Consider the following 25995-nt stretch of genomic DNA (forward strand, 5'->3'; position numbering starts at 1 on the left):
TGCACCAGAGAGAGGTAGACATTTCAGCTACTGTATATGCAGTGTGTAGCTACTGTATCAGCCAAATGTAGGCTAGATACCCGAATGCTCCTTGTCAACATAGCTGCTGTCCCCCTGGCTCACACAAGCCGTGAACCCCGTGCCAGATCATTCAACCATTACGCTCTCTGGAGGATGCAGAGGATTATGAATGTATGAAGTGCTGTATATCCTGTGCAGGGCAGGCTGCATGGCAGGACAGTAGTCAGAGCATTACCTGCTTGTGTGTTGAATGAGGATTTAAGGGCTTAATACAGCACCCCTCTTAGCCCTCATCACTGATGATGACGCTCATCCGTGGTTGATGTGGATGAGCAGCAAGCCCAATTCGGGCGCTGGCTCGACTGACAGACAGACAGTCACAGCATATCAGCCACACACACACACACACACACACTATGCTATACCCGTCTCACACTACTGTGATGAGCCATGCCGACATGTGAAAAGGGTTTTGCTGTCCCTACTTCTACAGTACCCTCAGGCAGAACTGGAGAACGGCTAGGGAAGTCTTAACATGCACTGACTGCACAAACAAACACACTAACAGACTATACGAGGTGGGTTTGTAAATAGATGACATTGAGCAATATTGAGACATATTTTAGATCTCTGAGAAGTTAAGCTAATTGATTGCACCCAAATTGTCAATTTTAACTCATAGGATTCATATAATATTCAATATAGTTCCCAACTTCTTTCTACCAATGAGTGAGACATGAGGAATCCCCCAAAAATGTAAAAAGCCACCCACGACCCACCACACCAAATCCCACCAAAGCAACCAGTATACAGTATCAGTTCACTATGTCTAACAAGTAGTATGGAGTTGCGGCTTAGATTATTGCTTCTTCATACTATGTAATGTATTCCCAGTGAATTTGGTTGTGTTTTTTCCCCCTGTTCAGAGAAATTAGCAATTGAAGTATGGTGAATGATGTTACAGCCTTTGGTTTTTCTATGTATATTTTGAGGTTGGACGTTAGCACATTAGCATGTGGGATGCACCGATTGGTGTCAACTCGTTAGTCAGTATGTGTTACACCTATGCTGGATTGTCATCTTGTTAGTGGGAAGGTGTTTCACCTGTGCAGGCCCAGGTGATATTTAAGAATGGATGGCCCAGTGCTCCAGTTGTCTTGAGAGATGTGGAGGGTTAACACTTAGTTGGCTCTCCCTATTTGAGTTCTAAAAAAGAAAATACTCCTTTAGCTTATCTTCCCTGTTTTCATTTTGCTCCCCTTTATGGTTTCCTTCCTGTCTTTTATTTTGGTGAGGGTTTAAATTTTGTTTGCCTGGTCTTGACCAAATTTAGTGGGCACTCATGGAGGGTGTCTTTTATGTTCCAATTGCTGTTGCTAGTCAACTTTCAGTGGACATCCACATGAGGGTCTGTAAAGAACTCCTCCTAAAACCCATCCTGTTTAGCGACAATTTGAGCTACAATTTTTGGTTTTCTTGCTGGGGAACGTATCAAAATAAAGTTGCAGGAATGCTAATCTTATCTGTTTCTAACTACAGAAAGGATTTCAGACCCAATCTGAGAAGGTAGGTGTCAATCCTCTTTCTTGTGCTTTTTTAGGTGGAACAACCCTTTTTTAAATTGAAATTGAGCCACAGTCATTTCAATAAAATTAAAGAGAGATCCATTTGGTGAGAGAACGCCTCTAGACTAGGAGAAACCTCATTGAAAGTGTAGATTCATGGACCTCTATCTATCCATCTATTGGATTAGGGCAGGCTAAACAGTGAAATGAAATGAAATGAGAGGGAGGGGGTGTGAGCCACTATGGGGCAGTGGATAAATGTGAAATGAGGCAAAGTCCCAATTGTTTCTCAGAGCAGAAAGTAGGCTAACATTAGAGAAAGGTTGTTTAAAATGAAGCTCCATCGCCCTGTTGCTGTTTTTACTAATACAAGCTGCTGTAGGGCATGGACATTCTCAGTGTTCCATAAGCAGGAGCAATGTTTGAGGGTCAAAGTCTAAAAAGACGTTTCTATCCTGAAACAGCTATCCTCAATGACAACCGATGACCTTGTGCACTAGAACACACACACACTAGCGTTAGCGTTCTGTCTATCTGCGTGGTTTTACTGCAGGAGCTGTGGGGTGGATGGAGCGAAGCAGGAATTAAAGACGACAAAGCTAATTATCACAGGGGGCTGACACCGCTTTCCTCCCTGGGAATGGTGAGCGAGAAGACAGCACAGTGGCCGTGTACCAGGTCACAACCACATTCATATGAGATACAGCATTGATTGCTACTAGATCACGTTCATGTGGCTCCTGCAGTGGTGGAAAAAAATACCCAATTGTCATACTTGAGTAGAAGTAAAGATACCGTAACAGAAAATGACTAAAAGTGAAAGTCACCCAGTTAAACACTACTTGAGTAAGTCTAAAAGTATTTGATTTTAAATATACTTACGTATCAAAGGTAAAAGTACAAGTATAAATAACTTCAAATATCTTATATTAGGCAAACCAGAAGGCACGATTTTCTAGTTAATTTTTTATTTTGGATAGTCAGGGGCACACTCCAACACTCAGACATAATTTACAAATGAAGCATTTGTGTTAAGTGAGTCTGCCAAATCAGAGGCAGTAGGGATGAGCAGGGATGTTCTCTTGATAAGTATGTGAATTGCACCATTTTCCTGTCCTGTTAAGCATTACAAATCTAACTAGTACTTTTAGGTGTAAGGGAAAATGTATGGAGTAAAAAGTACATTATTTTCTTTAGGAATGTAATGAAGTAAAAGTAAAAGTTGTCAAAAATATTAAGTACAGATACCCCAAAAAACTACTTAAGTAGTACTTTAAATATTTGTACTTAAGTACTTTACACCACTGCTGAGAAGAGAAACACTTCTCCAGGCGTGGTGAGATTTGATGGTCTGCACATTCCATAAAGATGGAATGTGGATAAAGACTGAATTTCAACATGATGACCTCTCTCTCTCTCTCTTTATAGTAAGGGAGATTTTGTTGTGTGGAGTTCGGACAGATTTCTCAACTCAATACAGTAGATCAATGTTACTGTTTCAAAAACATCAAAACAATTCCTCAATGGGATGTATTGATTCTCTGAATAAGAGTAGGACATTTTACCACATAGCCTAATGTATGGCAAGTGGTCAAAAAAAGGGACTGAATTGAAATGGTCTATGCGATTGTTTCAAATGCAACATTGTGAGGTATTAGCAACAGGTATGCTTTTTCAGCCATGCCAGTCAGTGTACGCAAGTCCTCTCTCAGCTAGTCCTCATTAGAAAGTACTAATACAATATCTTGTCCTCAGTCCCCCAATCACACACTCTAAGCAGGGGTAGTTTCAGTTATTTTTCCACAGCATGTGAAGGCTGGGTCACATTCATTAGGGAACACAATGGAAAACGTTCTAAAGCGTTTTGCAACGGAAAACTAAAAAACTAAAATAGTCCGTTCCATGTTTGTTTTTCTTCCGTTTGACTCATGAACATGACCCTGCTCCCAACCCAAACAGGAAGCATTCACATTCCTCCAGGAGACTTCTTACGGTAAGCATGGGGAAGGAGGACTCCCAAAGACTAGGCTAAGTTACAAAGCCCCTGGTGAAAAACGAGGCTCACTGGACCTTTAACTTCTTATGGCTGGGGGCACAATTTTCACGTTCGGAAGAATGTGAAAGAGCGTGCCCAGAGTAAACTGCCTGTTACTCAGGCCCAGAAGCTAAGATATGCATATTATTAGTAGATTTGGATAGAAAACACTCTGAAGTTTCTAAAACTGTTTGAATGATGTCTGTGAGTATAACAGAACTCATATGGCAGGAGAAAAATCCAACCAGGAAGTGGGAAATCTGAGGTTTGTAGATATTCAAGTCTTTGCCTATCCAATATACAGTGGAAATGGGGTCAAATTGCACGCCCTAAGGCTTCCACTAGATGTCAACAGTCTTTAGAACCTTGTTTCAGGCTTCTACTATGAAGGGGGAGTGAATAAGAGCTGTTTGAACCAGGGGTCTGGCAGAATGCCATTAGTTTGGTCATGCGTGCGGCCGTGAGCACGAGCTCTGTTCCTTTTCATTTCTAAAGACAAAGGAATTGTCCGGTTGAAACATTATTGAAGATTTATGATAAAAACATCCGAAAGATTGATTCTGTACATCGTTTGACATGTTTCTACGAACTGTAATATAACTTTTTTGACTTTTCGTCTGGACCTAGTGCCTGAGCCTTGTGCATTTGGATTACTGGACTAAACATGCGAACAAAAAGGAGGTATTTGGACATAAATTATGGACTTTATCGAACAAAACTAACATTTATTGTGGAACTGGGATTCCTGGGAGTGCATTCCGATGAAGATCAAAGGTAAGTGAATATTTATAATGCTATTTCTGACTTTTGTTGACTCCACAACATGGCGGGTATCTGTTTGGTAGCTGTACTCAGATTTTCGCATGGTGTGCTTTTGCCGTAAAGCTTTTTTGAAATCTGACACAGTGGTTGCATTAAGGAGAAGTGCATCTTTCATCAACGTTTATGATGAGCATTCCTGTAAATTGATGTGGCTCTGCAAAATCACCGGATGATTTGGAGGCAAAACATTACTGAACATAACGTGCCAATGTAAACTGAGATTTTTGGATATAAATATGAACTTTATCGAACAAAACATACATGTATTGTGTAACATGAAGTCCTATGAGTGCCATCTGATGAAGATCAAAGGTTAGTGATTAATTTTATCTCTATTTCTGCTTTTTGTGACTCCTCTCTTTGGCTGGAAAATGGCTGTGTTTTTTTTTGTGGCTAGGCGCTGACCTAACATAATCGCATGATATGCTTTCGTCGTAAAGCCTTTTTGAAATCGGACACTGTGGTGGGATTAACAACAAGTTTATCTTTAAAATGGTGTATAATACTTGTATGTTTGAGGAATTTTTATTATGAGATTTCTGTTTGAATTTGGCGCCCTGCACTTTCACTGGCTATTATCAAATCGGTCCCGTTAACAGGATTTCAGCCGTAAGAAGTTAAACCCCTTTACCTTATACAGCTACTATGTGCAATATGCAGCTGAGACTATGTTGATTGTTGCTTATTTGAGACAACGGTATTACTGATTGTGAGTAATCAACGTTTTCACAGCTGTAATGATTACAATACGATTTATTGCGAATATCAATTTGATGTTTATTGTTGACATTTGGCAATGTGACTATTTTGGACTATCATTTGAAAATGCGTAGAACACAGCCTCTGGAGAGTAGGGTGCCTTACCTTAGCCTTGCCGGTGCTCTGTAGAATGTGCACCAGGGCACTGGCCATCTCCTCCTTGTTCTTCACACTGAGGCCAGGCTCCATGATGGAGCACATCAGCATGTAGTTATTGGTAATGTACTCCGCAAACTCCTTATATGACTCCATAGGCAGGATGCTCATGCTCTGGTACCGCGACTTGAGCCGAATCATAGGTCCGGGAGTTTTCCCTTTGTTCGGGTTGGGCGTGCTCACAGAGTACCACTTCTCCACAAACTGGCGTCCCGTGACGGCGCCGGTGGGAATGTTGACCAGGCCCACATAGCTGTTCTTGTCCTTCTTTTTCTTTTTATCAGTCTCCTTGTACAGGTGGACGGTGACACTTTTGATGGCAGGTAAGTTGTTGAACTCAAAGTGCTCTCCCCAGAACACATTGTCTGTTTTGAGTTTGCAGGTAGTCCGTGCGTAAAGCGTGTCGTCCAGACACAACTCACAGAAGTACCTTTTCTTGGCTGGAAGGTCCTTGGCCTCAATAATCCACATTTTCAGCAGGTTCTCCACACGCCGACTGTTGTCCTGTGAAAAACATCAAACATGTGCAACTTCAAACAACAACATTTTCATGGGTGCTCTGACATGTGTTCTACTGTATTGCTCTTTCCTTCCACAGAGGGCCCACTATTTGTACAGGGTTTACCTTGTTTGGATTTACAGCTCTCCTTAAGTTCTCCATCCATTTGTCCCTCTCGGCGGATGACCGACATGAAAAGCATTTTGTTCCAGTGGAAGTGGTTACCTGTGAAGTATGGCAGACAATTAAGCCCTTCCCTTTATGAAAGGAGGGTTGGGTATCACACACACACACACACACGCTTCAGCTGGGCTGCAGAGTCTGTGCACAGTCCACACTGATACAATGCATACTAAACACTGAGCCTGGACAGCCATTGAAATCCTCTTGCACTTGTCCACCAGAGAAACGCTTGTCCACTCGGTCACAGAGCCATGGTCTGTCCAGCTGGCAGCGTGCTTTAGCATAATAGGCAGTAAATCCTTGTGAATTGGGCCCTCTCGGAGCTCACCTCTCTGAGCAAATCCAGAGAGCAGGAGCATGGAGATGCCAACAGATGGGCCAGACAGACACACATGCCACTACCAGGCAGGAAGAGGGGAAGGGAGACCCTCCTGGCAGTGGGGACGCTCCCTAGCAGATGCCCAGCCACACACTCACACTACCCAAAGGCACTGGCTGCTTGACAGACATTGAGGGACCCGCCCACCTTTTATTACGCAGGTTTTCAGACTAAGGTAATGGCGACAAAATACAGAGATTAGACACAATGCATTATATATGGTGCTTCAGGATCCTAAAAGACGCTATTAAAAAGAGTCCGCAGTTAGCGAGCCTCGAGCTGTGGCAGTGGTGGCGCTGGTGGGAGGGCTCACCTCGAAGCAGTAGTCCTGGCCCAGGATACTGCTGTGCACCGGTTTGATCAACACCTCGTCCTCCATGCTGAGATCCAAAGCTTCTACTGCACTGCTGGGGCTGAACAACGACTCATGAGACCGTGATTCCTTCAGCCTCGGCATTAGATGGGATCTGGGGGAGAAGAGGAAGAGACGCGGTCAGTCATTCACACAAATACAATATCTCAACATAGGCAACAATCAGCTATGTCCCACACCAAGGGAAGAGGGCGGGGGAAGGCATGTGTTCTAAAAACAGACTAGTGTTGTGGGTACACCCTGTCGGATGCCACTGGCTTTGGCCCTACGGGGTTGGCATGACTGAGATCTCCATTATTTCCCAGCAGGTAGCTCTCCTGCTTGGATGGGCTTTTGATTGTTTGTTTGGCAGGTGGGGACGCTGCTCCAATAATGCTTTATAGGGCCTCTGGCAAACAGCAGAGCACAGCTGCAGAGGCAAGGTGGCGGCAATCTGACTCGTCACTCAGTCACTAGGCAGGGAAGACTACCATCATGGCCATTAGAGGTCAACAGCAATAACAAAGTTCAAGTGATATCAATCGATATCATTAAAGTGAAAGAAGACAAGAAACTCGTACTATCCACAGTAACATATGATAGCTGATACAGATATTCGTGCAACCAAGTAACTGTAAGGATTCATTTTGGTGTTATTGGTTCAATATTTTAGTTGTATGTGAAAAACATGGCATTCGTAAAAGAAGTATCACAACCTTCAATCCTCAACTCGATTTATTGACCGAAAAAGACAAGAATACAATTTTAAGGGGAATGGAAACAGTAGGCTTTAGAATGCCAGCTATCTGTAACTCGCCATATTGGCATTGTTGCATCACTGGCAAGTTGTCACAGATAATATTAGACAGAATAAATGTTTGCTCCTACAGTGTATGCTCTTCTTTCTGTTGTCCCATAAGTGGTGTTGGTTAACTCCTGCACATTACAATTTATTTCTAGGAGGGTAAGCAGGGCAATTAAGCACCTGCTGAGCGGCAAAAAGGAGAGATATGCGCTTACTCATCGCTCCCCTGGCTCTTCATTGGCTGCATGAATTAAACATGGCTGTACTTCCTGCCTCGGGGATGAGTCGGGAAAAGTCCTCGGGTGGGGAGTGAATCGTCACATTCTCTAGCTCAGCTCATTATTATGGTGGCGGGGACACAGTGAGGAGCTGTGAGAAATACAGAGAGATACCTGGCAGAGCCTCGAGGTCCAACTAAATTAAACCTTCCTCTCTGAGAAGCTAGATCTCTGGGGGAAAACTTTTTGCATGTGGGTAACATTCTAAAATAGAGTCTTTGGGAAGCTCTGGGTGTATTTTGTTCTTGGTGACTGTTTAACAAAATGTGACAGTGTAAAATTGTTTACAATAAGCCTTAATGAAACAAATTGTACTACAATAATGTTATAATGGCCTTTAAATGAAAATGGGTCTGGTTCCATAATATTAGGCCAGAGACTCCTAAATCCAGTCTTTGAGTACGTCCAACAGTACACATTTTTGTTGTACCCCCAGCCTCTACTTGTCAATTAATCATCAAGCCCTCAATGAGTTGAATCAGGTGAGGTTGTCCTGGGCTACAACAAAAATGTGTGCCGTTGTTGGGGGTACTCGAAGACTGGAGTTGGGAACCACTGATATAGGGGATCAATGACGTAAAAGAAATCCTCATATTTCCAGTCAATGACAAACAAGTGTCATGATCACTAGACCAAACTCCAAGGCAGTAGGCTAGCTCTGTAACTCATGCTGCAGTCTGTTAATGCACTGTGCTGACAACTTTGCTTCTTTTTAATTCACTTCCTGAGAGATGAGCGTCTGATGGCAGCTATTCAACTTGCAGTCTGTGGCACATCATTTACCCAATGATCTTGTCAATGCCGTTGGGGGCCAAGCACACAAACAGCCGAAAACAGCCAATTAAATGAGGTCAGACTATCGTTTGTCTCGGAGACGGTGGTCTCTGAATCGAAATTAACATAAAACAAACACTTCTATCTCTTACAGCACAGAATGAAAATAAATATATACGTACAGTAGCCTACTGGCAGAGTTAGATATATTTACGAATAGAATACTGTATTCTAGTATTTCATGAGGTTATACGTATTGCTATTTGCACTGCAGACAGGTCCGATTGCCATAAAAAAAAAATAATCTTTCAAAAACGATATCCAAATCCACACTGATATTGTTAAATGTTCAGAAACCCTTAAATGTTTTTTCTGAAAAGAAAAACAAACAATTGTAAGTAATTGTGGACAACATTCAAAGGATTAAAGGAAAACTCCACCCAAAAACGATATTTTTGTATTTGTTTCATTAGTCCATTGCTGATATAGTCCCGAAATATTTTGTATATCAGCAATGAAGTTTAAGGTATACAGAATAACTTTCAAAATACAGAAATACAGCCGGCTGAATTTCTGTATTTTGAGAGTTATACAATACCAGTCAAAAGTTTGGACACCTGCTCATTCGTTTTTCTTTATTTTTAAAAAAACTATTATCTACATTGTAGAATAATAGTGAAGACATCAAAACTATAAAAAAAAAACACATATGGAATCATGTAGTAACCAAATAAGTGCTCCTCTGTCCAGTGTCTGTTCTTTTGCCCATCTTTAATCTTTTTGTTTTATTGGCCAGTCTGAGATATGGCTTTTTCTTTGCAACTCCGCCTAGAAGGCCAGCATCCCAGAGTTGCCTCTTCACTGTTGACGTTTAGACTGGTGTTTTGCGGGTACTATTTAATGAAGCTGCCAGTTGAGGACTTGTGAGGCGTCTGTATCTCAAAATAGACACTAATGTACTTGTTCTCTTGCTCAGTTGTGCACCGGGGCCTCCCACTCCTCTTTCTATTCTGGTTAGAGCCAGTTTGCGTTGTTCTATGAAGGGAGTAGTACACAGCGTTATACGAGATCTTCAGTTTCTTGCCAATTTCTCACATGGGATAGCCTTCATTTCTCAGAACAAGAATAGACTGACGAGTTTCAGAAGAAAGTGCATTGTTTCTGGCCATTTTGAGCCTGTAATCAAACCCACAAATGCTGATGCTCCAGATACTCAACTAGTCAAAAGAAGGCCAGTTTTATAGCTTCTTTAATCAGGACAACAGTTTTCAGCTGTGCTAACATAATTGCAAAGGGTTTTCTAATGATCAATTAGCCTTTTAAAATTATAAACTTGGATTAACTAACACAACGTGCCATTGGAACACAGGAGTGATGGTTGCTGATAATGGGCCTCTATACGCCTACAGTATGTAGATAATCCATTTTAAAAAATCAGATACAGTTTCCAGCTACAATAGTCTTTACAACATTAATTATGTCTACACTGAATTTCTGATCAATTTGATGTTATTTTAATGGACAAAGTAATGTGCTTTCAAAAACAAGGACATTTCTAAGTGACCCCAAACTTTTGAACGGTTATATATATACACTGCTCAAAAAAATAAAGGGAACACTTAAACAACACAATGTAACTCCAAGTCAATCACACTTCTGTGAAATCAAACTGTCCACTTAGGAAGCAACACTGATTGACAATAAATTTCACATGCTGTTGTGCACATGGAATAGACAAAAGGTGGAAATTATAGGCAATTAGCAAGACACCCCCAAAAAAGGAGTGATTCTGCAGGTGGTGACCACAGACCACTTCTCAGTTCCTATGCTTCCTGGCTGATGTTTTGGTCACTTTTGAATGCTGGCGGTGCTCTCACTCTAGTGGTAGCATGAGACGGAGTCTACAACCCACACAAGTGGCTCAGGTAGTGCAGTTCATCCAGGATGGCACATCAATGCGAGCTGTGGTAAAAAGGTTTGCTGTGTCTGTCAGCGTAGTGTCCAGAGCATGGAGGCGCTACCAGGAGACAGGCCAGTACATCAGGAGACGTGGAGGAGGCCGTAGGAGGGCAACAACCCAGCAGCAGGACCGCTACCTCCGCCTTTGTGCAAGGAGGTGCACTGCCAGCGCCCTGCAAAATGACCTCCAGCAGGCCACAAATGTGCATGTGTCTGCTCAAACGGTCAGAAACAGACTCCATGAGGGTGGTATGAGGGCCCGACGTCCACAGGTGGGGGTTGTGCTTACAGCCCAACACCGTGCAGGACGTTTGGCATTTGCCAGAGAACACCAAGATTGGCAAATTCGCCACTGGCGCCCTGTGCTCTTCACAGATGATAGCAGGTTCACACTGAGCACATGAGCACATGTGACAGACGTGACAGAGTCTGGAGACGCCGTGGAGAACGTTCTGCTGCCTGCAACATCCTCCAGCATGACCGGTTTGGCGATGGGTCAGTCATGGTGTGGGGTGGCATTTCTTTGTGGGGCCGCACAGCCCTCCATGTGCTCGCCAGAGGTAGCCTGACTGCCATTAGGTACCGAGATGAGATCCTCAGACCCCTTGTGAGACCATATGCTGACACATGCACATTTGTGGCTTCCACATTTGTGGTTAGAATTCAAGGTACACTTAACCAGCGTGGCTTCCACAGCATTCTGCAGCGATACGCCATCCCATCTGGTTTGCGCTTAGTGGGACTATCATTTGTTTTTCAACAGTACAATGACCGAACATACCTCCAGGCTGTGTAAGGGCTATTTTAGCAAGAAGGGGAGTGATGGAGTGCTGCATCAGATGACCTGGCCTCCACAATCCCCCAACCTCAACCCAATTGAGATGGCTTGGGATGTGTCGAATGTGAAGGGAAAGCAGTCAACAAGTACTCAGCATGTGGGAACTCATTCAAGACTGTTGTAAAATCATTCCAAGTAAAGCTGCTTGAGAGAATGCCAAGAGTGTACAAAGCTGTCATTAAGGCAAAGGATGGCTATTTGAAGAATCTAAAATACAAAATATTTTGATTTGTTTAACACTTTTTTGGTTACTACATGATTCCATATGTGTTATTACAATAGTTTTGATGTCTTCACTATTACTCTACAATGTAGAAAATAGTAAAAATAAAGAAAAACCCTTGAATGAGTAGGTGTTCTTAAAGTTGATTGGTACTGTACATAATGTTGTGAACAAACAAACTTAGATTCTATACATTTCCATATTTTGTTAATAATATAAGCCAGATAGGCCTATATATTTTATTTTCCAAAAAAATCAATAATAATCTAATAATTGTATTTGTCACATACACGTGTTTAGCAGATGTTATTGCGGGTGTAGCGAATTGCTTGTGTTTCTAGCTCCAACAGTGCAGTAATACCTAACAAGTAATATTTAACAATACACACAATCTAAAGTAAAGGAATGGAATTAAGAATATATAAATATTTGGAAGAGCAATGTCTAAGCGGCATAGACTAACATACAGTAGAATAGGATAGAATACAGAATATACATACTATGAGATGTGTAAATGCAAAATATGCAAACATTATTCATGCACCACTAGTCACTTTAATAAAGTGGTCAGTGATTTCAAGTCTATGTATATAGGGCAGCAGCCTCTAATGTGCTAGTCATGAATTCAAACTACCACATTAAATGCACAGCCCAGCAATTTATGCAGTTGATTTGCTTGTCGTCATCTCTTCTACCATGTCCTCCACCATCTGTTGTGCAGTTCCAGTCGGTTAAAGTTAAAACATCAAAAGGCAATACAGGTGTAAAAGAAAAAATTTAACAGATGTTGTGCCCATCATCCTATTAATCATTATTCATCGCTGCAGCCGTCTACACGTTTTTACCTCAGATATCAGATCACTTAGTGGCTTTTTGATATGGGACTGTAAATACTGGCTACTTCCAAAATGCCTCAAACACTCCCTACTAACAGGAAACATGGACCCCAGAGGACCTCTGTTCTGAAAAGCAAACACCCGAGCAAGGAAGTCACACAAAACAACAGGCAGAAAGCATGTTTTAGTGTCGGAAAAAGGGAACATGGAGGCCCGATTCTTAGAATCCAGATTGCACCAAAAAACAGTACGCTAACAATCATACATCAATAACGGCAAAGTCAGAACACAAAAAACGAAAACAGGTTAAACATCATCACCAGGGTTTCAAAAGATGCATATACAATGTCTCTCGGGCAATCAAAAATGTATGTGGGGCTATCACTGTGTCCAATCTAGTTGGGAGACAAATCAATCAAATCAGAGAATCTTTGTGAGCTATCATGAGCGAGACTGAACATTTTCTAAGCTCCTGTGTATTGAAAGGAAAACATTCGCCAAAAGCCTGTATTATTTTATACAATGAGCTTAAACTAATCCTGTTGAGGGTACAAAGATCAAAATCGGTAAATAGATACATTTCAAAACATCTGCATGCATGTCTCTCAACCGGTTGGCTACATACTCACCTATTTGGATAATGTCATGAGTATTAGGAGTCCAACTATTTTACGATACCAACTACACACAATGTGTCAGAATGCGCCTTGAAAAACAGAAACGGTTCCATTAGATTCATGTTTTTACAGCTGAAAGACTTGAGATTACACAATCTCTGCACTATTGGCATGGATGACCATTGCGTTAAACTTGCAAGCCCCTTTCTCAAAGCAGCTTACCGCGGTAATACTCTGGCAAAATAAGTACATTTCGAAAGAACAGGGTGAAAGTGGGCAAAGGTAACCCGCTGTATAACCTACAGTCGCATAACTGCACGGTGCACATAATACTATTTGCTACATAACAATTATTGGGTGTCAAGCACAAGAATCGTTCATCGGAGCATGCTAAATTGATTACTCAAATGTATGCTCCATATTCAAAATATTACCAGTTTAAGTGTTGAATTAATAAATAAATACTCACTAAACTGAAGTCTAGCAAACAGCAAGCTGTTCAAAGTGCTGCGACTGGGAAGATACTGTATCACACAGGCTTAGAAACGTGATGACATGTTTGCGCCTCCTTTTGACAACTGTTCCACTGCTAAGAAGATGTCTGATTGCCTCCAAAATGAGCTGTGACAGGAGTTTGGATTTAATGAGCACCAACACGTTAGTCCAGACTCCAGACCCAGAATCCCTCCATCAAAAGGCCTCTCTGTCTAGTGTGTGTGTTTCTGAGACAGGCACGGAAACGTCGGCATGAATATCACAATGCCTTTTTTTCCCTCTACAAGGCAGTAAAAAAATAAATACAAATGCGATGACAGAAACCATTAAAGCCCTTCATTTCTCACCTTTTCTCCAACCTCACTTTGAGTATTGCAGTCAGAGAAGCTCTGCAGAACTGAGGGAAAAAAAACATCTCCAACTCTCTATGATCACACGTGTGCACACTCATGCTAAGTGCTGGACACACACACACACACACACACACACACACACACACACACACACACACACACACACACACACACACACACACACACACACACACACACACACACACACACACACACACACACACACACACACACACACACACACACACACAGCAGGGTAGAGCTGGTTGCCACTCCTGTAGTGAATATTTCAGAAGCTTTTAGAACATATCGGGTGGCTGCCTTTCAGAACACAGATGAAAAGTGATTTTGAGACCCACCTAGTGTCTTTCAACATACCACATGCCAACAGTCTTGTCATGTGTGAACACTGTTTGGAGCCATAGGACATTAGAAACTAAATGGTAATCTGGGAGAGATGTTAAGCGCCGGGTGGAAGGTCGAGGACATTCTTGAGATGTCATTATAGAGTAAACTACAGTCTCGTGCATCTATTCTGGCACAAAGGAACACTATGCTGCCTGGCTAAACACAAATGAATGTGTCTACTAGGAGCAAATATTGACTGCGACAAGCCATCATTCAACATTTTCATTCTATGAAATAAAAACCAGAACAATCAGGACGACAGCTAGACTACTGCCTTGCATCCAAACACAAGAAACACCCTCAAAGTCTATAGACAAATAATAAGACGCCAAGCTCACAAAACCTATATAGAAATTCTGAGACATTTGCATAGAATGCACTGTGTCAAGCGTTCCTAACACACTGAGATGGAGACAGTGCAGTCCATCAGATGGATGATCGAGTCTGAGGCGGAATACTCACCAGACATTCCGTCAGAATCCCCGGGAACAATTTGAGCAAGGAGGAGAAAGAGGAAGAGGTGGTGGATGAGGAGACAGCCGTCTCAGTGCTCCATTTTCTTCTGTGTGGTGAGAGCGGAGGAAAGCATGGTGGGGCTCATTCAGCCTGCACAGCGTGCTGCTGCTAGCCTATTGCTCTCCTTCCCTCCCTCCCTCCCAGTCTGTCTGTCTCCTCTGGACTCTTTACTCTAGCCCCGCCGAGAGAGCCACAGCCTGCCCTACTTCCTCCCCCGCTCCTCTCCTTTAAGTGGGCCACTGCTCCCTCTCTCTCCCTCTATCTGGCTGGCGGAGGACTGCTTGTGCCCACCGTCTTGTGCTCCCTCTCTCTATCCCCCTCACCCTCTCTTTCGTCTGTCTGTCTGCCTCCGTGTGTGTGTGCGCGCGCAGCGGAAGCAGGCTGTTTGGTGTGCTGTAACTCTGCCCCCTCCTGCTGCAGTGTGTGTGCGCGTGTGAGTGTGGTCTTTTGTCCTGGTGTCTTTGTGACGGACTGGCCTGCTCCCTACACAGAGATCTGCCTCTGGGGATTAGCAGTCACTCACTGCAGATCACACTCTCTCTCTATTTCTCGTTCCTCTTTTCATAGAAGCAGCAGCAGGGACAGACCAAAGGTTAGTGGTGCTGCACAATGTACTTAGGGGGTGCAGTACAAGGTGAGGCCATATGGTATGCTGTTTGGTCAATCGGATCATTTCAAGCTGTACTCTGTTCAGAAGAATTCAGCAGGCTTGTTTAGAGTGCAGCACTCACTACAGTTCAGAGCTCTAGAACAAGGGTAAAGCATAAGTGGTCCTTATCTTCCCTATAGTGTCAGAAGAGTTCCATCCATTAAAACAGCCACCTCTGAGAATCAAAGACTTTCACTCATGCACAACTTATTGGAGGCACATACACACAACGCTACAATAAATAATATACACACTTGATAAGTGTCAGGTTTTTTGTGTTTCTATGACAACACTGCGTCAGGGAAAATGGTATCTTTGCTTCCTGGCAACTGACACTGTTCACGGGTAAGTGTGCAATTTTCAGCCTATTTTTTTTTTCTACACTTCACAAGATGTTTTTTTTCTCTCCTTTCACACAAATGATTGTGTCTCTGGAGTCTGACATGGAAGTGAGTGCAGGTTGAGCCATACGACCATGGCACATAAATTACGTCACCCACAGCATTTTGGTACCTTGAGTGCATTCTGCGCATCTCCCCATTATTGCATGAGAAGTTAACAATTATCATCTTCGGCATAAAACCGCTGAGTACTCCAGAGGAGGATAATAAAGGTTGCTAAGCAGTACTGTATTAAAGGTGGCGTAATGGAAAAACAAAGACCTCTTAGTAAAGAATAGGAGAGATGGTCGAAATCACAGCCCAAAACTTGGACTGTGTCCTACAAAGTGATTTATCTCCTGCTTAACGGCCCTTTAACAATTAGGGTACCCAATTACAGGCCAGGAACCCACACAGGACAAATAAGTACGTGCGTGTGCGTGTGAAACAATGAACCGCAGCGGTCAAGGATTGGGTTAAGCTCTCACTTAAAACAAAATAAATCCGAAGTAACAAGATAGGGGCTTTGTGCTGATCAGTGGGATTCACTGCCGTAAACGTTATAGCTTACCACTTCCATTGCCTGATCAGATCACTGCTCAGTCAGAACAATGCCCTCTGGTAATAATGTACCAGCATATACTGTAAACCTTCCGCATCAACAAGATCTCCACCACAACACTGTCCTGACCTGCACCCATGATGATGTCACTTCCAGTTGCGCTGCCATTTCTGGGCTAGTGCGTCGACAAAAATCCGTCTTGCAGCAGACAGAATCTTGTTTTCTGTAGCCATTAGTATCTGATTCTCAACAAACGTGTGCTAAAATGTCAGACACAAAACTGATGGGAATCCCGGTACAGCACCACCAGCGTAATAGACAATGCTGTCCTCCTGGCATGGTGTTTACAGGCTCTCGTAGGCTCCGAATCTCGACAGGACTAGAGCAGGGCTGGATTAGCATGCAGTCTGTCGGTGAGAAGATCTCCGAGTCATTTCCCATGTCAGGCAGTGTTGAGAAGACAGGAGGACAGAACTCCTGCTCCTGTCAGGAGTTATCGTATGGGCCTGCATTATTAAGTTGCTTGGCTCCAAGCCGATTAAGCAAGAGAGCACAGTCACGATGCCAGGAACATTTGGCTGAAAGTCTCGACAAAAGGGTCTGTTCTGACACAAGGACCAATGTGTAATGTCTTCTACAAACCAGCAGTTTGTTACAAGTGCGGTCACTATCGAATACAATGCATTTGCTGTGTAAAATGAACCTCTATACGTGAAAATGTGGAATTTGACCTGCTGTTTGCCAACAGACTGCCCCCTGCTGGGTGGCCTTTAAAAAAAATCTGAACGAAGGCTCTTGCATGTCTTATCAATCTCTCTGAAAACAAAACACCCTATATAAAGGCTAAGCTACATATGGTATTGACATAATAGGTTTCTTCAATGATTTGTGTGCATCTGTTCCATGCTGATAATGTGAAATGTCATTACTTTTGAAATAGAGACAAGTTTAAAAAAATGCTGCATTGTTTTGTGTGGGTTAAACATGTAAATTGTTAGCTGATGATTGCCTGATACGCCTAATCTTAGGAAGCACACGCTGACACTGCATGGTTGAGACAAGGATGTTTTATAACAGATGCACCACACTGAGTGAAAGGGCATGCGTGGAGACATTTCGCAGTTGTTTATTCTCATGGATTAGGCCTAGGCTATGTCAAACAGGGCCAAGAAATGTGGCACTGTTCAGAGGTTTGTGGTCCAAGCCAAATTCATGAACGACAGAGGCAATAAGACAATGGAAATACGGCACTGAAGCATAACTTACGATTACAGGCTACTAAGCTACCAAAATAGACTCATTTATGAAATAGGCTTTATCTGAATAATTCAATTACATTTGAACATAAAAATGGAAAGGAGATTTGACATCACTATTGCAATTAGACAACAATACAATGAAGACCTAGTCCCTAATGGTAGTGTATGGATCCAGTCATGAGGCATTTTATTAGTTATATTATTCAGGAACCAATAGATAGATGTCATTTTTGGAAATGACCCTTGAAAAGCGAGAAATCGTACAGATTTAGCCTATAATAATAGGCTATCCTACAAGATTAGGAATTCCCTCACCTTCCAGAAGGCATGAAATGCCAGCAAGTCATCCAATTAAGCATGAATCTCAGAGACACAAAAAGGCTGCAGACTGCGAGGCCAAATCCTCTTCCGGTAATTATTATGCGCCACATCCATATCGCTAATCCCTGACTGCCTGGGCTATGCCAGTAAATACCTGAGTGACATTGAAACAGTCAGGATGCATCTGAGAACATACAGTACATTATTGATTCATCTATTCAGTGCATTTCCTGGGTAAAGTTACTACTTATTTGATTACTAAATCAGTGGGCTATAATGTTTATGGTGTAGAATGCATGGTCAGTCAGTCAGAGCAGATAGCTCAGGAATGGAAGGAGCAGGTCCTCTTATGTCAGGAGAGAGAAGCGGGTAACAGAGAGCATGCTCAAAGAGACTGGGGGAGGAGAGGGGGAGAGGGAGCCTATTCAGCCCAAATCAGAGGAAGGCACACAGACTGGATGGGCTGGTTGGTTAGGATTTGATGAGGCTAATCCCCAATAGGTGCCAGGAACCATTGTCTGTCTACACATCACACACATGCCCAACTCTATCTCAATGTACAAATCGCATCCACTCTCCTTAGGCTCTTACACTTAATCCACTACGTCGGGCCCTTCACTGCACGCACATACTCCCATCACGTCCATATCTCAGCACATAGCAGCACCACTGCCTTTTCCTAGTACTCACAGCTTTGGTCCAGAACCCAGAGGACCTACCCACTGAGCAATCACTGGCTCAACAAGGCCAATAGAAATATAGTATACAGTATCAGCTGGAATGCATGCCTGTGTAACCATATTTAATACAAATACATATTGTTATCAGGCTCTGAATCTGAGACAGCAGCTTGCCATCAAAACATTTCCTCTTGGTCTCTCGAGTGGCGCAGCGGTCTTGAGGCGTCACTACAGACCCGGGTTTGATCCCAGGCTCACAGCCGGCCGTGACTGAGAGACCCATGAGGTGGCGTGCAATTGGCCCAGCGTCGTCTAGGTTAGGGGAGGATTTGGGCAGCTGGGATTTCAGTGTCCCATCGCGCTCTAATGACTCCTTGTGACGGGCCGGGTGCCTGCAAGCTGACTTCAGTCACCAGCTGGACGATGTTTCCTCTGACACATTGGTGCGGCTGGCTTCTGGGTTAAGAGGGCAGTGTGTCAAGAAGCAGTGCGGCTTGGCAGGGTCGTGTTTCGGAGGATGCATAGCTCCGACCTTCGCCTCTCCCGAGTCCGTAGTTGAGTTGCAGCGATGTGGGAGAAGACTAACTACCAATTGCAGAGAAAAAGGGCAAATTTTTTAAATATATATTTTTTATTAATAATAATAATTTCCTATTTCTCTCCCTTAAAGCCCAAACAAAGACACAAGGACTCGTGCATCTGAGAAGCCTTCATATCTCCTGGTATTACTGTGTGTTCTGTTCCCATGCCTGGCATTCACTCGGTTACAGAGCTGTGTGCGACTGTGATTAAGTAAGCCACTGCTTGTACAGTACTGCCCTGAGCTGGGGTAAAAATATGACCTGGAAACCTTTTCTATGACTAACCAGGCGATGGAAGTGAGACCACTGAAACAGTACAGCCCTGGGTGGGTGCCTCTTCCTCAGTTCACTGTTCTGGGCATCTATCCGAAGAAAGGCCAAGGCGACCCGGGTCAGCAAAACAAATGTCTCAAAGACAAAGGAGGTCCAAACACATGGCATTATGTCACAACACAGTGTGCAGCTATGGAATATGGAGAAAGCCCACTATATTAGCGGCTCATACAGGCTTGATAATGAGATGGCTGATAATGGCTTGATAATGAGAGGGCACATGTTCAGAAACTGTAAAGAACCTTACCTATCACATCTAGAAACAGTCAACTTATTAATCATAACCTCGTATCATATCCTTCTGAACAGTCATTACCTCCTTGGATCTGCAAAAGCCCAAGCCTTACATATGATTCAGTACATCACAAATTGGCTTAATTATTTATTTACTAGCTAACTAAATGGTAACACAGGATAAACATACACACTTAATACATAAAAAAACAGGTCCCTTGCAGACTGGCAACAATATGGCTGCTTGTTACAAATTACATGGAGAGGGCAAGAGAGGGACAGAGACACAAACTTGGTACATTTAAAAATTACTCTCACTTATTAGTACTCCTATACTTTGCACACGAACCGCCACCCGCTTGGAGTAAGAAATCATGAATGTATTTACGTGAAAATGCCTTGGTTCGCCGTGTATCTCTCTCGGAACCGGGCTGCCTTGTATAGGGGGTTGTGCCTTTTAGCGGCACGCTTGTAAGGCTCTGATTTGTCCCAAAATGGTTCCACAAGTCTTCTACTGTTGTCCTTTTCTGTAGTTGTCCGGTATCCGGTGACTTGTCGTGTAGTCCTGAACAGAACTACAGAGTTTATTCTCCTTCCATTCGCTCTGGAAGATGCCTCTTTGAAGCTAGCCAGCCGTGTTGACAGTTCCTAGTGGGGTGATGAGAGTAGAGTACTACGGTGGTTTGAGCAGAGTAGTAGAATGGTCCCACTTCAATTCGCTTTTCTAGATACTTTACTTAGGACAGCTAATCAGCCGTACCAGTGATTGTCTGGGAGGTGACTTTATCGTCTCTACCTCGTGTTGAGATTCAGAGTTCAAGCCACTTTAAACGTGAGCTGCAGCTCTACGTCTCTCTGGTCCGATATGTTAATTCTTAACCCATCATTTTATACAGTTTGTTAGAAAGGGCGGTTCCGTCAGGCTGACACACTCTCTGACCTCACTCAGGGGCGTAACTTGTACGCCCCTGAGGACAACCATGGCATCCGTGACAGAGGGAGAAGCGTCCATCCATGTAAGATAGTCTAGCTAGCTACATTTTCAGATATTATACGTTTTTAATTTGGTCAGAAAGTCGTTTTCATTTCAAGTTAAAGCGTACTGTAGCTAGCTGGCTTGCTAGCTAACGTTAAGTGTATGATCTGTGTAGTAATATTATTCATATCTCAGAGCCATTTGTATTGCTAGTTAACTTAACAATATGTAACTGTATCGATTTCCCCCCCATCACTAACATTCAACCTTTATATTTGAGGGAAGTCCATGTAATTATAGAAACACAAACACTCACTCAGTGGGTTGTGTAAACTAATTTAAAGTAGTGGACCTGCCATAGACTGGTGATGAAGGCACCCCCTCGGTCTGCTCTTCTACACTACTAGAGCCAGGAGCTAGGATGCCAGTTCCAAACACACCCACACAAACACACCCTCAAAAGTAACACCCACAATTCAAGCATCTATGGTCTGCATCATAGCCTAGTGGTTAGAGCGCTAGGCCAGCAACCGAAAGGTCCGAAAGGTTGCTGGATCGAATCTCCGAGCTGACAAGGTAAAAATCTGTCATTCTGCCCCTGAGCAAGGCAGTTAACCCACTGTTCCCCGGGCACCGAAGACGTGGATGTTGATTAAGGCAGCCCCCCGCACCTCTCTGATTCAGAGGGGTTGGGTTAAATGCAGAAGACACATTTCAGTTGAAGGCATTCAGATGTACAACTGACTAGGTATCCCCCTTTCCCTTTCTCCAGTAGAGCGTACAAATTACAGACTGGGCTCCTGAGTGGCGCAGCGTTCTATGGCACTGCATCTTAGTGCTAGAGGTGTCACAACCGGATGTGATTGGGAGTCCCATAGGGTAACGCACAATTGGCCCAGCGTCGTTAGGGCTTGGCCAGGGTAGGCCGTCATTTTAAATAAGAATTTGTTGTTAACGGACTTGCCTAAAAAACAAAAACAAGCATGGCCACTCTAGTGGCTGTGTAGATAATACATCAGGCTCCCCTGCCTTGTGGTTGCCATGAGGACGATTTCCTCTTCGTCCAGCCCCGGGATAATGGGCAGGTGTAATGGTGGATGAAATCTCCTGACAGCACAGCTCAGCCAATCCCTCTCCCACCTACATATGAACCATATAAATCCCTGCATGACTCTAAGTCACTCTGGATAAGAGCGTCTGCTAAATGAATAAAATGTAAAATGATTCACAGCAACAGTATAGAACAGTCAGCAACCACGATACTGTCTGAAGAGTGTCATTCTACCACCAAGTGAGGTGCCACAGCCCCACAGTATGAGGGTCGGAGAGAAGGACCGAAGTTTTTATTTTATACTTTATTTATACAGCTATGTCAATTAAGAACAAATTCTTATTTACAATGATGACCTATCAAACATAAAAATAAATAACAATTACACTATACGTGCAGTATCGATATACACACTTACACAATACCTGGAAAACAAACACAAAACACGAAAAGTAAAACACATTCATATGAAAAAAAAACACATTCTTCAGTAAAAACGCCCTCTAACATCCGCTTGAATTGCCCTAGATCAATGGTTCCCAAGCTTTTTATAGTCCCGTACCACTTCAAACATTCAACCTCCAGCTGCGTACCTACCCCCTCTAGCACCAGGGTCAGCACACTTTCCAATGTTGTTTTTTTGCCATCATTGTAAGCCTGCCACACGCACACTATACGATACATTTAATAAACATAAGAATGAGTGTGAGTTTGTCACAACCCGACTCGTGGGAAGTGACAAAGAGCTCTTATAGGACCAGGGCACAAATCATAATCAATAATTTTGCTCTTTATTTATCCATCTTACATAAAAAAACATATTTGTTAATTGAAAATTGTGAATAACTCACCACAGGTTAATGAGAAGGGTGTGCTTGAAAGGATGCACAAAACTCTGCATGTTGGGTTGTATTGGAGAGAGTCTCAGTCTTAAATCATTTTCAACACACAGTCTGTGCCTGTATTTAGTTTTCATGCTAGTGAGGGCCGAGAATCCACTCTCACATAGGTACGTGGTTGCAAAGGGCATCAGTGTCTTAACAGCGTGATTTGCCAAGGCAGGATACTCTGAGCGCAGCCCAACCCAGAAATCTGGGAGTTGCTTCTGATTAAATTCAATTTTCACAGAACCGCTTGTTGCAATTTCAATGAGGCTCTTTTGTTCAGATATCAGCAAGTGGACTGGAGGCAGGGCTTGAAAGGGATAACGAATCCAGTTGTTTGTGTCATCCGTTTTGGGAAAGTACCTGCGTAATTGCGCACCCAACTCGCTCAGGTGCTTCGCTATATCACATTTGACATTGTCTGTAAGCTTGAGTTCATTTGCACACAAAAATATTCATACAATGATGGAAAACCTGTGTGTTGTCCTTGTTAATGCAGACAGAGAAGAGCTCCAACTTCTTAATCATAGCCTCAATTTTGTCCCACACATTGAATATAGTTGCGGAGAGTCCCTGTTATCCTAGATTCAGATCATTCAGGCGAGAAAAAACATCCCCCAGATAGGCCAGTCATGTGAGAAACTCGTCATCATGCAAGCGGTCAGACAAGTGAAAATTATGGTTAGTAAAGAAAACTTTAAGCTTGTCTCTCAATTCAAAAAGATCTGTCAATACTTTGCCCCTTGATAACCAGCGCACTTCTGTATGTTGTAAAAGCGTTACATGGTCGCTGCCCATATCATTGCATAGTGCAGAAAATACACGAGAGTTCAGGGGCCTTGCTTTAACAAAGTTAACAATTTTCACTGTAGTGTCCAAAAGGTCTTTCAAGCTGTCAGGCATTCCTTTGGCAGCAAGAGCCTCTCGGTGGATGCTGCAGTGTACCCAAGTGGCGTCGGGAGCAACTGCTTGCACGTGCTTTACCACTCCACTATGACTCCCTGTCATGGCTTTTGTGCCATCAGTACAGATACCAACACATCTTAACCCCCAAAGTCCATTTGATGTCACAAAGCTGTCCAGTACTTTAAAAATATCCTCTCCTGTTGTCCTGGTTTCCAGTGGTTTGCAGAAGAGGATGTCTTCCTTAATTGACCCCTCATAAAAGTAACGGACATATACCAGGAGCAGTGCCAGGCCCGCCACGTCTGACTCATCCAGCTGTAACGCATAGAGTTCACTGGCTTGTATGCGAAGCAGTAAATGTTTCAAAACTTCTCCTGCCATGTCATTGATGCGTCGTGAAACAGTGTTGTTTGATGAAGGCATTGTCTGTATAGTTTTTGGGGGCTTTTTCCCCCAGCATTGTCCCAGCCATATCTGCGGCAGCAAGAATAATTAAGTCCCCCACAATAGAATGGGGCTTGCCTGTCCTAGCCACTCGGTAGCTCACCATATAAGAAGCTTCTAGCCCCTTCTTATTCATGATATCTGTTGCTTTTATACATGTCTTAAATCTCGCTCAAAAAACTCCTGCGGCTTATTTTTTAAATTGGCATGTTGTATTTCTAAATGTCTGCGCAAGAGTTTCATCGAGTTGTGAGATAGTACTTTTTCACATATAACACACTGTGGCTGAGGAAAGGCCCTACTCCCAATATAAGTGAACCACAAAATCAATGTAGTTCTCATCATATTTGCACCTCTTCGATGATCCAATGTCCCTGTCTGTTGTTCGGTGCTTTCCCGGGTAAGGGGGCAGTAGCTCTTCAGCTGCATCAGATTCACAACTGTCGGTGTCCATGCTAGCTGGGCTAACAACAAATGTAGAATTACTGATGCTAGCATTGGATGTGCTCATGGAAGCAGAACAACTTGTGTCGTCGACAGGTGCAGGTGTAGTACTGTCTCTATGGACGCGGGCCTTACTTTAAAAAAAAAACATTTATCAATTTTCGAGCAAACAGGATGAGCAGCAGCTACGTTTGGCTACATACGGACCGTTAGTGGAATTCCCGCAAGAGAGTTACGGTTAATGTGATTGGATGTTAATTATTTGACTAGGCTACCTGTATTGTGTTGTTATTTCGCTGAACACTAAATGGTTAATTTTATTTTTGACAGTGAAACAAGGCTACTCAAGCGAGAAAAAAACCTCACCCAAATGTATAGTTAGTCCCGTTGGAAAATAGTTCTGTGTGTGTATGTGAAGTACTTGTTCAGTTGCATCTCACCTGTCATTGTCTGCGGTTTTGAAGCCCGGCAAGATGTTTCTGAAGCTGCTGTTGCGGTCCAGCTTGGGTTGGCTCTTGGTGCGTTTGATGGAACCCTTCAGTCTGCGACTCAGGAAACCCTGGACCGGGAGAGAGGGGAGTCGCCGTGGCCCAGGGGGGAGGAGAGAAACCAGAGGTTGAAAATTCACTCAGACTCTCCTTTAATTTAAAATAACAAAATAACACAATATAAATGGTGGAGCAACAAGAGAAAAATTATATTGATTGAGTGTCTCCTCTCATCCGTGGCATTTGGATAGAGCAGTGCATTGTTGTGTGGATCTCTCCGGCACATCTGCTCGCTGTGCACACACAGCAGAAGCAGCCGCGTTGATGTGCGACTCTCCTAAGTCCCTGTTACCATGGAAACTGTTGGCGGGCGTGGGGAGGAGAAAAAAATAAAAAACTGTATTCCACATAAAATGACATGACTGGAGCGGCCGCGAGTTCAGAGGGGAAAGCTGAGCATGTGCTTTTGATAGGCTGCCCAGATTAGAGAGAGATTAAAAAGCGTTGGATTATTTCTAAGACCTAGACCTGTCTGTGTTCGAGTAGTGGAGAGGGACAAACAAACGCCTCAGCGACAATCATTTGATGAGATAATGATGGTGCTGCAATCCTAAATACTAAGCAAGGCTACTTCCCTGTATAATTAATGAATTGCATTAATTATTATTTGAGCAAATGAATGAACTATACATGCCATAGAAGAAGACAGTGGGAGGAAAGATGGCAAAAGGCTGTATAAGGCTGTGGGTATTAAGGACAAAAAGACATCAACAGTAGTGATGGGGGGAAAAAACGATACAGCTACATCCCGGGACATTCTTTTTTTTACAATATATCGTATCCTTTTGACAATATCGCAATATGATATTTGCGCTAGTTTGGCTATACCTGCACCAAAACTCTAGTATTTTTCCTTCATAGCTTGTTCTC

At 43.1% G+C, this 25995-nt stretch overlaps 1 protein-coding gene across 3 annotated transcripts in view; it reads right to left on the reverse strand.

Annotated features, from left to right (window-relative positions):
- LOC139545720 (disabled homolog 2-interacting protein-like) overlaps nucleotides 1-25995 on the reverse strand; it is a 93821-nt gene that overhangs the window by 16154 nt on the left and 51672 nt on the right. For 2 of the 3 annotated variants that reach the window (XM_071353785.1, XM_071353784.1), the window contains exons 3-6: nucleotides 25018-25136; nucleotides 6733-6886; nucleotides 5984-6082; nucleotides 5308-5862 (exon numbers count right to left, since the gene is read on the reverse strand). In XM_071353785.1, coding sequence (XP_071209886.1) covers nucleotides 5308-5862; nucleotides 5984-6082; nucleotides 6733-6886; nucleotides 25018-25136 — 927 coding nt within the window. Of the gene's footprint in view, nucleotides 1-5307; nucleotides 5863-5983; nucleotides 6083-6732; nucleotides 6887-14819; nucleotides 15209-25017; nucleotides 25137-25995 lie in introns of those variants that run through there. The other variant, XM_071353786.1, reaches the window with a different exon arrangement.

The sequence above is a fragment of the Salvelinus alpinus genome, chromosome 19 (genome assembly GCF_045679555.1).
Source record: "Salvelinus alpinus chromosome 19, SLU_Salpinus.1, whole genome shotgun sequence".
Lineage (NCBI taxonomy): Eukaryota > Metazoa > Chordata > Actinopteri > Salmoniformes > Salmonidae > Salvelinus > Salvelinus alpinus.